Source organism: Rhincodon typus, chromosome 35 (genome assembly GCF_021869965.1).
Source record: "Rhincodon typus isolate 14 chromosome 35, sRhiTyp1.1, whole genome shotgun sequence".
Taxonomy (NCBI): Eukaryota; Metazoa; Chordata; class Chondrichthyes; order Orectolobiformes; family Rhincodontidae; genus Rhincodon; species Rhincodon typus.
Genome location: NC_063366.1, coordinates 13395722 through 13410366, shown reverse-complemented (window position 1 = coordinate 13410366; position 14645 = coordinate 13395722). Strand labels below are relative to the sequence as shown.

General features: G+C 43.2%; 1 protein-coding gene across 1 annotated transcript in view; it reads left to right on the top strand.

Moving 5' to 3' along the window:
* Positions 1-12723, top strand: part of LOC109920573 (nurim) — a 13227-nt gene extending 504 nt beyond the window's left edge. The window contains exons 2-4 of the mRNA XM_020520613.2: positions 8312-8514; positions 10153-10329; positions 11305-12723. Of these exons, the coding sequence (XP_020376202.2) occupies positions 8312-8514; positions 10153-10329; positions 11305-11631 (707 nt within the window). The 3' untranslated portion in view covers positions 11632-12723. The remainder of the gene's footprint in view (positions 1-8311; positions 8515-10152; positions 10330-11304) is intronic.
* Positions 12724-14645: the final 1922 nt, after the last annotated feature.

The following is a 14645-nucleotide window of genomic DNA, read 5'->3' as shown; positions in this document are numbered from 1 at the left end:
CCTCCAGTACTGCAGGGGGCGACACTGAGAGTGCAGCAGACACTGATCCTCCAGTACTGCAGGGGGCAACACAGAGTGTAGCAGATGCTGACCCTCCAGTACTGCATGGGTGACACTGAGAGTGCGGCAGGCACGGACCCTCCAGTACTATACAGGCAAATACTGAGGGAACACCAGGTACTGACCAAGTAGATAGCAGACATTGACCCTGCAGTATTGTGGAGGGTAGTATTGAGGCAGACAATAATGCAACTGAATTGTAGGAGACATGACCAAGCAGATAGATTCGTACAGCATGGAAACAGACCCTTCAGCCCAAACAGAGATAGTAGGAACTGCAGATGCTGGTGAATCCGAGACAAGGTGCAGGGCTGGATGAACACAGCAGGCCAAGCAGCATCATAGGAGCAGAGAGGCTGACGTTTCAGGCCTAGACCCTTCTATTTCAATGTACCTCTACTTGGCCCATATCCTTCCAAACCTTTTCTATTCATGTACTTATCCAAATGTCTTTTAAACATTGTTACTGTACTTGCATCCACCACTTTCTCTGGCAATTCATCCACACACAAACCACTCTGTGTGTAAAAAAAAAAGTTGCCCCTCATGTTCTTTTTAAAGCTTTCTCCTCTCACCTTAAAAAACATGCTCAAACCCTCCATTCCTGGCAACATCATGGTAAATCCTTTCTGGCTTCAGGTTAATAATATCCCTCCTGTAACAGGGCAACAAGGCTGCACAGCGTACTCCAGAAGAAGCCTCGCCAGTGTCCTGTACAACTTCAACATGATGTCCCAACTCCTATAGACAAAGGTGTGAGTAATGAAGGCAAGCGTGCTAAATTCCTTAACCATTCTACCTGTGACGCAATTTTCAAAGAATTAACTACCTGAACCGCTCGGTCTCTGTTCTACAACACTACCCAGGGCCCTATCATTAATTGTGTAAGTACTGCCCTTGTTTGTTTTACCAAAATGCAGTACTTCGCATTTATCCGAATTAAACTCCATCTGCTACTCCTCAGCCCATTGACCCAATTGATCAATCTTAGATAACTGTCTTCACTAACCTATGTACCACAATTTTGGTGTCATCTGCAAACTTACAACTGTACCTCCTGTATTCTCATCCATATCATTTATATGAATGACAAACAAAAGCAGGCCCAGTACCAATCCCTGTGGAACACCGCTTGTCATAGGCTTTCGTACAAAAAACAACCCTCTGCCGCCACCGTCTGTCTCCCATCGTAAAGATAGTTTTGTATACAATTGGCAAGATCACCCTAATCCCATGTGATATAACTTTACTGATTAGTCTTCCATGTGGAACCTTGTCAAAGACTTCACTAAAGTCCAAATAAATAACGTCTACCACTCTGCCCTCATCTATCTTTGTGGTTACTTCATTAAAAAAATCTCGAACAAGTTTGTGAGACACAGTTTCCCTCGCACAAAACCATGCTGAATATGCCTAATCCTTCCTTGCCTCTCCAAATGCATGTAAATAGTATCTTTCAGAATCACCTCCCACAACTTCACCACCACTGATGTCAGGCTCATAGATATCAGACATAGTCTACAAGGTAAGATAACAGGCAAGCATCAAATACAAATAGAATTTTTTTAAAAAGCAGAATTAAAGGCACTCTTGAGTGCACATAGTATTCTCAAAACTGTTGATTATTTGATTGTACAAATTGAGATAAATGGGTATGATCTACTTGCAACTGGGAATATGTAGCTCCAGGGCGACCAAGGTTGGCTACTCAATATCCAAGGATATAAGGCATTTAGGAGGGATAGACAAAAAAGAAAAGTAGGTGAGATGGCTCTCTTAATAAGAGATGAGATCATTTCATTAGCTTGAGAGGATATTCAACCAAGGATCGAGGTGTAGAATCAGTGGAACTAGGAAACCACAAGGCCAGCAAACATTGAGTCATTTATTGACAGCCAAACTATCAGCAATGTTGAAATAAAAACAGAGAAACTTGGCAGGCCTGGCAGCATCTGTGAAGAGAGGAACAGGTTAATATTTCAAGACAAATATGACATCTGCAGAACTCTCTCACTCCACAGTTGCTGCCAGAGCTACTGAGTTTCTGCAGCACTTTGTTTTATTTCTGATTTCCAGCATCCAGTGTATTTTGCTTTTATGTGGGCAGTGTTGACCTGTCAGCACCGATGATAGGTGGTGAATTTGCTGACAGACATTCGTGGACAGCTTTCCCAACATCATAGCATTTCCTCCAGTCTTTGAAGTGTGCATGTGACTGAAATTCATCTGCTTTCTAATTCAACCAATTGTCTTGCATCCCTCTGAATTTACATCAGACAGTCCGACAGATATTTCAGTCTGCTTTATTCTTACATGGAGAGGACTTGTCATTGGGCTAAACCCTTTACAGGTGCTGTTTCTCCTCCAGTAGCTTCTGATTGTAGCCATCAAACCAGATCTCAATCTTTACAAGAGATAAGGCCAAGGGCCTAAAAGCAGTAATACACTGTATCCCCAAAAGTCACGTCGGACATCCTCAATGCAGTGGATGTCCACTTTTATTGTACCTAGAGGGCCTCCCTGTGAGGTTCTTTCGTTTCTGCGTTTGCATCTCAAGGTATCGGGACACTTCTGGATCTTCATGGTCAAGCTGTGTTATCTATGGGGCTAGATGCTATTGGTAATTGATAAGGTGATGATCAGTTCAACATTCATCACCGCACATGAATCTCATAATGTTCTCAATTTTTATGCCCCTCTCCCTGGCCATGACACCATTGATTAGATGCCATTGCATATAAATAGGGTGCATCTGCTGGTTAGAGTCATACCGGGCACATAGGAAGATGGTTGTGGTTGTTGGAAGTCAGTTATCCCAGCTCCAGGACATCTCTGCAGGGGTTCCTCAAGGTAGTGTCTTTGGTCCAATCATCTTCAGTTACTTATCAATGACGTCTCCCCTATCATAAGATCAGAAGTGGGAATGTTCGCCGATGATTGCACAATGTTCAGCACCATTCACGGCTCCTCAGATACTGAAGCAGTCTATGCCCAACTGCAGCAAGACCTGGACAATACCCAGGCCTGGGCTGACAAGTGGCAAGTAACAATCAGACCCCACAAGTGCCAAACAATGATCTTTTCCAATGAGAGTGAGTCAAACCATCATCCTTTGACATTTGATGGAATTACCGTCACTGAATCTCCCACTATCAAAATCCAAGAGTTTACCATTGACCAGGAATTGGACTGGACTAGTCATGTAAGTACTGTGCTGCAAGAGCAGGTCTTAGGCCAGGAATCCTGTAGTGAGTAACTCACCTCCTGACCCCCCAGAGCCTGTCCACCAGTTACAAGATAGATTTCAGGAGTGTGATGGAACACTCCCTACTTGCTTGGGTGGGTGCAGCTCCAACAAAATTCAAGAAGCTCTCTTTTGAAGCTGGGTGTGGCTCATTATCGATATCAGATAATGAACATAAAATACTGAAGAGGGCAGCGCTGGGCTGTCGTTGAACCAACACTGCTATTGCAAGGGGAATGTATACCAGTTCCACAACACAGATTCAGAACTGTTGTTTTCAACAACAATAACCAATATTTATATTACATCTTTGACATAAAAGAACGACACAACAAACCTCATTGTAATCAAAACAAGAAGACATTAAGCCAAAGAAGGGATTTGAGTAGCGCTCAAGAAGCTCAACACTGTTGTTGACAAAGCAGCCCACTTGATCTGCATTCCATCTAATACTTTCAACATTCACTTCTTCCACCACTGAGGCAAAGTGGCAGCAGTGTGTAGCATCTACAACAACTCACTAAGGCTCTTCTGGCAACACCTTCCAAACCTGTGACCTCCACCACCTAGAAAGGCAGGGACAGCAGATGCATGGAGACACCAACCCCTGCAAATTCCCCTCCAGGTCACAAAACACCCAGACCTGGAAATATATTGCCGTTCCTTCACTGTCACTGGATCAAAATTCTAGAACCTCCTTTCCAGCAGCATTGTAGGTGACTGCAGTAGTTCAATGTGGCAGTTCTCCACCACAATCTCAAGAGCAGTTAGAGGTGGACAATAAATGCTTGCTTTAACAGTGTGTGGGTGTGTGGGGCATGGAGTAATTGAGTGTTTAGTCAGTGGTGGAGAGGACATTGGATGCATCTTGGGGAGTGGACTCCGTACCTGTGAGTCCCAACACCAATTTTGGCTGAAAGGAAGGGAGTGTACAGGAGGTTAGAGTCACATTCTCAGCATGATTTGGGGATGTTGTGGGGGATATTGAGTTTATGGAGATGGGAAGATATAAGGCCACAGAAAGGTTTAAAATCTTGTCCAACATGGTGTGGGAATGACATACAACACAGTGTATTTACAGACTAAAGGCTCCACATCCAAATGGCCTACATAAAGCACCAAGGCAATACGCAGAAAATGCTGAGCATAAACCAACAACAAGCCCAATGTTGCGTCCAGTACCACAGAGTGGGGACTTATTGAGGGGTTAATCTCGCACTGGACAAAACCAGTTCACAGTTGCATCACTGTACATGTCATTTACATTAATATAAAACATGGTCATACACTGTGTATAGAGTAAAGAAATACAGACAACTCCAAAATAAATTGCAAGGATCTTTGGAGAACCAATGGGATGTAACCATTCATAAGGATGGAACAGCTTGGAACTAATTTCTGCAGTATCAGGAAAGCTGAACGGTTGCCTAATAGAGGCTTTTGAAAGTATAACAGTACTTGATGAGGTCAGCATTACAGAGGATGCTCCCAGTTGTCTGGGAAGTGGGGAAGGATCCAAAACGAGGGGCCATAAATACACAGACAGAGAACTGGAGAAACTCAGCAGGTCTGGTAGCATCTATAGAGAGAGAAACAGTTATTGTTTCAAATCTGGTATGACTCTTAAATCCAACATATATTGGCTTTTTATTTTATTTCTCAATAAAATGGAGAGAATTTTATCTGTTACAGAAAATGAAAATGCAGCCACCATGGGGAGAAAGCAAGGTGTCCTGGGCTAAAAAAGGCCTCACTCTATGCTATAGGACTTGAGTAACTCCACTCCATTAAGTACGTGGGATGCTTAGTTTCCTTTGGTATTTAAGGTACTTTCCCAACTACACATTACCGACAGTGAACATTTAAACTGAACCTAACTTCCTGATGCCAAAACAGCAGACTAGCAGTAGATTCCCCTGCGTGAACTCGGTTTGCTGCCTGTTTCCAGGACCGCCCATTGCGAACTTTGCAGTAAATGCCTCTCCTCTCTGAACTACGTGGCTCCTTTTTTGCCGGCGCACCCCACTGCATTCTCCCCACATCTACTTACTGTTCACTGAGTTTCAAACTCCGATTCTAATTCCTGCCAATGCCTAGCTGAGCCCTCTATATTTCACATCCCTCCTGTGCAGCATGTTGCTCCAGCCTTCTGTAAATCGTATACTCCTTCATCCCATCATTGGTGACAATACCCTAGGTCACCTCAGCTTACTCCCTTGGTCTCATTCCACAATATCCAGTTTGTCAGAGGAAGGTCATGCTGAACAGGTTTGATTGAGTTTTTCCAGGAAGTTACTCGGATGTGCAGATGAGTGTAGTTCTCTTGATGTAGTTTATGTGGATTTGAACAAAGCCTTTTACAAGGCCCCCACATGGGAAATTGATAAAGAAGGTAAAAAACACTCATGGTCCAGGGTAATTTGGCAAATTGAATCTACCTTTGGCTTAATAGTAGGAGACAGAGGGTAATTGTTAATGGCTGTTTGTGTGACTGCAGTTCGGTCTCCAGTGGTTTAATACGGGGATCAATGCTGGATCCGTTATTGTTTGTGATATGTACAAATGATAAACAAGAAAATGTAGTGGAAGTGATATATAAGCTTGCGGATGACACAAAGATCGGCCGGGTGGTTGATAATGAGGAGAAAGAAGGTCTGAGGTTACAGCAGGATATGTATGGATTCCTCAGATCAGTGACAGATGGAAATTAACCTTGATAATAGTGCGGTGATGCAACTTGGAACTAGTAACAAGACAAGGGAGTACTCGGTAAATAGCAGGACACTAGGCAGCTCAGAGGAACAGAAGAATCTTGGAGTGCTTGACCACAGATCGCTGACAGGATGGATGAATAGGGTAATTCAGAAGGTGTACAAGACGCTTGTCTTTATCAATCGTGGCACAGATTGTAATACCAGGGTGGTGGTTATGTTGAAGATATACTCCAGCTTTAGTTAGACCACAGCTAGAGTACTGTGTGCAGTTCTGGTCACTGCACCGTGGGAAGGATATGATTACACTTGAGTAGGGGGGAAACTTGATTGAGGTGTATGAATAAAGCTATGAGGGGCATGGACAGCAAGAATAGGAAGTAGCTGTTCCCCTTAGTTGAAGGGGAAATAACAAAGGGCATTATTCAAGATGAAAGACAGGAGATTGAGAGGGGATTTGAGGAAAAGTTCTTTTCACACAGACGATGGTGATTGATTGATTTTATTGATTGATTGATTGATTTTGGTTTTATTGTCACATGTACCGAAATACAGTGAAAAGCTTTGTTTACGAGCAGTACAGGCAGATCACAGCAAGCAAAGGACGTACAGATCAAAAAGACTTAGAGGCTTGCAGGTTATATTATTTGAGGCTAGAGTTCATCCAACAGTCTGATAACAGCCGGAAAGATGCTGTTCCAGAGCCTGCTTGTGCTTGTGTTCAGGATTCTGTATCTTCTGCTTGACGGAAGAGGTTGTAGGAGATCATTACCAGGGTGCGATGGGTCTTTGATGATTTTGGCAGCCTTTCCGCAGCAGCGAGCCGTATAAATGGAGTCCATGGATGGAAGGTTGGCTTCCGTGATGATCTGGGCTGTGCACACCACCTTCTGTAGTTTCTTACGGACCTGGGCAGAGCAGTTGCCATACCAGGCTGTTATGCACCCGGACAGTATGCTTTCAATGGTGAATCTGTAGAAGTTGATGAGGGACCTTATGGACATGCCAAATCTTCTGAGGGTGTTGGGAATCTGGAATGCAGTGAGATGGTAAGCTGTGGCTGGAAACATCACGACCTTTAAAAAGTACTTGGATGAACACTTGAAAAGTCATAGCCCTTGGCTAAGTGCTGGAAAGTGAAACAAGTCTAGAGTCATTTTGTCAGTGTAGACTCAATGCGTAAGGGGCCTCATCTGTGCCATATGATTATATAAGCTACAATCTGTAGACTATTATTACTCGCGCTTGTACAAAGTATAAACATTTATTGCTACTTGATGCTGAACGTAGTCTACTCTTGCTGGCTGATATTGAGTACTGAGACTATCAATGGGGTCTCTTGTGGTGCAGTGGTAGCGTGCCTACATTTGAGTTAAAGTCCTACCTGCTCCAAGCTGTGTCGAAACACGATTAAACTGTTTGTTTAAAACCTATCTATAGACCATTACTGCCATATGCTCACTTCTGCTGCCTTGATGTCAAGGACACACGTTCTCACTTCTTGAATTTTGCTCTTTGATCAAGGCTGTAATGAGATCGAAAGCCAAACGGCCACAGCGGAACCCAAACTGAGCATAAGTCATCGGGTTGTTACTGAGTAGGTGCTACTTGATAGCACTGTCAATATCACCCTCCATCACTTTGCTGATGATTGAGAGTAGACTGATGGAATGATAGTTACCAGGTTTGAACTTGTCCTGCTTTTTATTTGACATGCCATCCCTTGACAATTTTACATGTTGTTGAATAAGATACCAGTTTGATGATCTATTGGAACAGCTTGATTAGGACACAGCTAGCCCTTGAGAAGCCTCCAAATAATAGGATGTTGTCAGGGCCCATAGCCTTTGCAGTTTCCAGCTGGTTGTTGATGTCATGTGGAATGAATCAAATTAGCTGAAGACTGACATCTGTAATGCTGGTGACCTTAGGAGGAGGCCAAGATGTTTCATCCACTAGACACTTCTGGCCGAAGGTGGTCCCAAATGCTTCTAGGCCTATATTGCTGGGCGGTCCCACCACTTAGGCTGAGGATGTTTACAGAACCTCCTTCTCTAGTTAGTTGTTTAATTGTCCAGCGCTATTGTCCACCTCTACCATGAGCTGTGGTAGGACTCTAGAGTTTTGGTTCAATCCGTTGTCTGTCACATGCTGCCTCTGCTGTTGGGATGTATGTAGTCCAATTTCAGCCAATTATTTGCTGCGCCATTTGGTGAAATGTTGGGTGAATTTTCTAAACTTTCTCCTGTTGGGATATGTGTCTTTTTTTCCTTACCTCAGTCCACTATTTTTATAGATATACGCAAACACGTGGAATGGCAGTCTGTATTCAGAGACAAGCAGGTACAGCAGGCTCTCCTCTTCAACCTGGCACTACTCACATTCTTCATCCTGCAGCACAGTGTTATGGCAATGGAGACAGTGAGGAGATGGACACTAACTTGCTTCGGGGTCCTCCAGCGATCTGTCTATGTGTTCTGCACGGCAGCCTCTCTCCAGGTGGGAAAAGAAAGGCAGAAGTTGCTGATTCTGAGAACAGAAATGTAAACATCTAACAGATTGTAGGTTGTTAAGAAGACTCTGAAATATCATACTGCCCCACATCAGAGAGCCAGAAACCAGAATGTAATACTGTCCCATGTCAGAAAAAAAGAAACTAGAATATCACACTATCCAATTCAGAATATTACACACTGGAATATCACACTGTCTTATCCCATCTCAGAGGCAGGCACTACAATGTCTCACCGTCTCATGTCTGAATAATACACAGGACTATCACAGTGTTCCAGAATGGAATATTACACAATGAAATTCTCACAACGTCCCATGTCAAGAGAGCTAAACACTAAAATATCACACTATACTGTAACTGGAATAGAAACTGAAATATCACACTGATACAAAACACAGTGGTAGAAATGAAATTCTTACACTTTATCATACAACTGTTTAGACACTGGAATATCACACTGTCCCACTTGAGTGTTAGACAATAAAATATTGCATTGTCCCATCTGGAGTGTTTAATACTAGAATATAACACTGTTGCATATCAAAATGTTATGTAGACACTGGGATGTCAGTCTCCAAAAATATCATGTAGATATTAGTTATTGCTTATCCCTGTAATAAAAACCATGAACTAGAGACTCAATGCTATGTTTTTCTTCCTCAGTTATTTCACCCCTTTTGATCTCTGTGTTATCCCTCCTCTAAATTTCTCTGAAAACTCAATTCATTAGAATCTACTCATTCTGTCACCCTTTCTCCCCTTTCTCTCCCATTTTCCTTGCCGTGCACACCTGTTCTGTCTCTCCCACATCCTATCTCCATTCCTCCAGTTTTTGACCTGCCCCCTTCCTGAACTTTGCTTCTAACATCTTTCTGTCATCATAACCCTCTCATCTCATTTTATTCTAAGAATTTTTATCGCTGCTCTTGCGTTTTTGGGTTTTTCATTGCTACGTCATTCCTTGTCCCTGTTTTACAACTGTCATTCTGTCACTTTATGCCTGTTTGGTTCTGTGACACATTGAATCCATCTTTCTCTCCTTTAATGGTGCCATGCCTTCTGTTGCCTGATCTCTCTCTCTCTCCATTTTCTTTTCTTTGTCTTGTCTATGAATCTGTCTTCCCTTGTTTGTTTCCATCTACGTGCCTTGTTCTTCTGCCTTACGAATCATTGTACCATTCTCTCTTCTCTTCCTGCACCTCTCTCCCTTCTCCCTGAGCATGTTTCTCCTCCCCCTGTACCACTGCCTCCATACCAGTAATACTTTTCTATATCTCTCTATTTTCTCCCTGGACCTCTTTACACTCCCTGTACCTCTTTTTCCTCTTCCTGTACCTTCCTCTCCCTGTGCTTTGCTCCTGTCTCCTAACCAGTTCCCTTCTCCTCCTTCTCTGTTGTAGCCCTCCAGTCTGAATGATCATCACCATTTTAACTCTCTACATAACTGGTTCACTTCTCCCTTAGTTACAGATACACTATCCCATTTCTCTTTGTCTATCTCTCTCATAGTCTTCTATCCTTTGTATCCTGTCCAGATTCTCTTTTGCCTTGTGTTGCAGAGATTGTCCTCTCTCTTTGTTTTCAGGCACCTCTCTCATCTCAATAGTCCTTCTCTTCCCCAGCTGCTGATGCACTACTGGCAGCCCACCCATGCTGCCCCCCTGCTATGGAGCGTGTCCAAGGAGCCCTGGGTTACCTGGTTTCCATTGATCTGTTTCATTGTTCACGTCATTGCCTGGCTGATCATTTTCAGTATTGTCCTCATCTTTGACTACGCCGAGCTCATGGGTCTCAAGCAGGTGAGTCCTAGGTACCTTGAAAAGGCAGTCACTGATGTCTGGTTATCAGACCTCAGTTCAGCAGCAACAGGCACCTAGGTGCACCAAAGGCTTTGGTCTGACAGGCATGAGAATCGTGCAGAAATTCAGTAAACACTTCCTTTCCCACATTGCAGTGGTCATTGCTGATGAGGATGACTGATTGATTGATAGAATCCCTACTGTGTGGAAGCAGGCCATTCAACCCTTCGAGTCCACACCAACTATCCAGAGAGTATCCCCACCCTGTCCCTATAACCCTGAATGTCCCATAGCTAATCCAGCTAACCTATACATCTCTGGACACTGTGGGCAGTTTAGCATGGCTCATCCACTGAACCTGCACATCTTTGGACTGTGGGAGGAAACCAGAGGAAACCCACACAGACACGGGGAGAATGTGCAAACTCCACACAAACAGTTGCCCAAGGGTGGAATTGAACCCAGGTTCCTGGTGCTGTGAGGAGGCAGTGGTAACCACTGAGCCACCGAGCTGCCTTGATGGATAGCGGGATGTGGAAACACTGTAGGATGGGGTTTGGGGGTTGTACTTTTAATCCAACCGCTTGAAAGCTGATGGGGATCCTTTGGCATGCTGGTTTTACTTTACATTGACCTCAACGGTTAGGTTTAATACATAAGACTACAATTTGGGAGTGCAGATTAAAAATAACAGGTCTCCTATTTAAGGCAAGAATGAGAGGATTGTGTGAGAGCATTGGAGGTGGGATTATTAAATACTTCATGGCAGAGGTAGATAGATTCTTGACTACCAAGGAAGTTAATGTTTATTGGACATCCACAGGAATGTGGACTTCAGGGTATTGAATAGTAGAGCAGGCTCAAGGGGCTGTATGACCTACTCCTGCACCAAATTGTTATTTTGAACTTGTGTGAACCCCCTCCCCCACCTTACTCTATTGCACAGTTAATTATTCTCTCTGTGTTCTCCTCTAGGTTTATTATTGCTGTCTCGCTCTTGGAGACCCCATGGAACTGAAATCGCAGAAGGCCCAGCGTTTGTACTGCCACCTGCGGCACCCGGTCTTCCTGGAGTTCCTGGTCATCCTGTGGTTGCTCCCCAGCTTGTCCCTTGACCGCCTACTGCTGTCCACTGCCTTCACCCTGTACATGATCTGTGGCCACAGCCTGGACCAGCACGACTATCACTACCTGCGTTCGCAGCTCAACAAGAAGTTTGAGATCTTCTCCCGGGAGGAGAGCGCTCACGGCCACCTGGCAGATCACAACGGCCTCGGAGAGTCAGCCAAGTACCAGGAGTAGCTTCCAATCCTTGGAGGGGGCACCCAACCTTTTGGAAACAGTTGCTACTTTATGTCTGCTCTGTGACTCCTAAACTGTACAAGGCCTTGGTAATCTTTAACTTTGGCTGCAGATAAGTGTGTGTTTTTTTTTTAGAAAGATGCAGTTCAGGTTTGCACGGTGGTCAGCCTTGGAGTCTTTCCTTCTCTGCTGGCACTGACCATCCCATCAAACTCAGGTATCACACAGGTCAGATGTGCAGTTTATTCTGGCTCAAACAATGTGCCTTTGCTTCCAACCTCAGAAAACCACCTCTTCCCCCTTCCTCTCGTTCTGACTGAGTACCGCATCACTCTATCACTATTCCATAACCATGCTATAGACTGCACTGACTAGAGTTGCCAAATCAGTGCCAATCAGTGTTTTCAGGACAGCTTCCTACTGTGCCTGCTTTTCATTTCCAAAGTATTTTGTTCCATTTAGATCATATCATGTTCCACTTTTAATACGTAGTCTTCCATTTCCAGGAAATGTGTAATTTTGTGAATGTTGAGTGCTACAGTGGGGGCAGTTTTTGCTATGATGTACCATGCCCACAAGAAACAACTTTGTGATACCCTGAGCCAATTTCACACAGAGTCCTTACAGTTTTCATTCTTTCCAAATGAAACGGCTTTAACGAGGAAAGATTTCCCAGAATGAATGTTTAAAATGCCTGAGTGAAGGGTGAACCAGTCAGGAATTCTGATGCCGTAGGAAAGAATCACACAGGAGGCATTAATGTTTCCTAATGCTGTCCAGGTTGGGACCCTTAGACCAGAGCAGAAGGTCAAAGTCTTCCAGTGAGTGACCTCGGTCAGTGATGATTTCAAATCATTGAGTTTGACAACTCCTGTTTGTAAAAGGGAGTGGTATATGGACAATTGAGTTCTATTGTAAGTGACATGATTGAAATTCTGGCGTGTAATTTCTTTTTATCAATTTTTATCAAAAAAATTATGTCTGGAATAATAAATGATTGCCTTGAGATGGCAGCTTCTCATGTCAAAATGCCTGAAATTACTTCAGGTAGTGAGTTAACTACCAGAGTGCCAAGGTTGGTAAATGCATAAAGGGGTGTCCTTTCTTTTGTTGCTGAGGATATTGGATGAATAATTTGCTGTTTAATGCCGCAGAGAGAATCTGTAGAATGTGGTTGCCAGAGAAACTTTGCCAAGACCATAGTTTAACGACTCAGAAATAAAACGGGAGGTCATTGTTGTTTTGCAAGTTACGACTTCACACAGGTTTCAGAGGATGGAAGGAAGTCACACAAGTGTCATCTAACAGCAAAGGGAGGACACTTAACCACATTAAACCTTTTCTGCCATTCATTGAGATCACGGTTGCCTAAGTTCATGTACCTGCCTCGTCTCCATCCATTTTCCTCATTACTTTTGGGTTAACAAAAACTATACATCTCAGTATTAAAATTAACAATTGGCTTAGCACAAATCAAAATTTACCAGAAGAAAATTCCAAACCTCTATCTCCTTTTATATGTACAAGTCCTAATACTAATTTAACGCTTGAAAGCCTTGGCTCTATTTTTTGTCCCCACAGAAGTAGTCATTCTGTATCTATCTTATGCGTTTGCCTGAATATGTGCAAGATATCGTTCAACTCACACCGCAGGCTTCCACCATAATCTTTCAGCAGTCACGGACCCCTTCAGTCATTCTCATGCACAATGGCCGTCCATAGAAAGAGCCAATCTTTCCGTGACATCATGCCAATTCCAGTAAAGTGCTCTGCAGTAATTCTGAATGCTACTGGCTTCCCTTACAACTTTGGAAACTTCAAGTTTGAAGTATCTATCCAGCACGGAAATTACAGAATTAGAGGACATGAGAAGATCAATTGGTCCATCAAACCTGCCTCACACGATGGTGGCTGGATCATTGTGACTGATGCCCCCGTTCTCCTCCATACCTCACCCAACACCAGCTAAATGTATTTGAATAGGATTTTTAACATAGTAAAACAAGCCAAGGTGCTTTGCGTGGGGGAAAAGGAGTAAGTTAAATAGTCAGGAACAAAGCAGAGAATGAGGTAGGACTGATGAATTAAACTGCTGTTATGATGGGGAATGGCTGAACGCCTCTGATAATTAAACTAAAACACAAGCCCCAATCTGTTACAAAAACCGAAAGAACTGTGAATGCTGTAAATCAGGAACAAAAACAGAAGTTGCTGGAAAGCTCAGCTGGTCTGGCAGCATCTGTGAAGAAAAAAGCCAGAGTTAACGTTTCAGGTCCAGTGACCCTTCCTTAGAACTGTTATGACAGGAGTAGGGGCTCCCCTCTAATAATTACCCCTAACGCACCCAGAGAAGCTCATCTTTCCCCTCGTAATCTACTAAAAGAGTGGTTAAAAGAAAGAAAATCCCTGATCTCCACTTTACAAGTAACAAGAAACAGTTTATTTATTTAACCCAACAATTAACAAAATTGTTAACAAAACGACAATTCCCCCCCTAGACTACTAACTACTCCCTAACTGGTCTAAATTCCACTGGAATACTGTTTAAATAAAGACAAGTCCCACTAATGTAAACCCAGTTAATAAGAGAACAATAAATTATAACTTAATTTCTCCAATTTCTCGCAGACTCTCTTCTGACATATTCTGTTGTCACTGCTCTCTTCCCAAATGCCTTTCTTCCACTAATTCTGCTGTCAGGAATGTTTTATCTCTATAATTTCTTCAGTGAGGACTTTCAGCTAAAATACTGTGGTACCTTTGATTAATTCGATGGGCTTTCTCTGAGAGCTGAATGGTGCTAACTCTGGCAGGTGGCATTGTATCTCTCTTTCAGTTGGCTGTCCCTGATTTTCCAAGTGCCCTCGTCTTATACATCCGGAATGACATAATCAAATTCTTATAATATGATTGGTTTCAGGTTATCAACACCATCAGTTTTAAATTCAGTTGGCTTTCTGTATCTAGGTGTTTCGTTTAAATCAATTGGCCGAATTCAAACTCGGTGTCCCAAT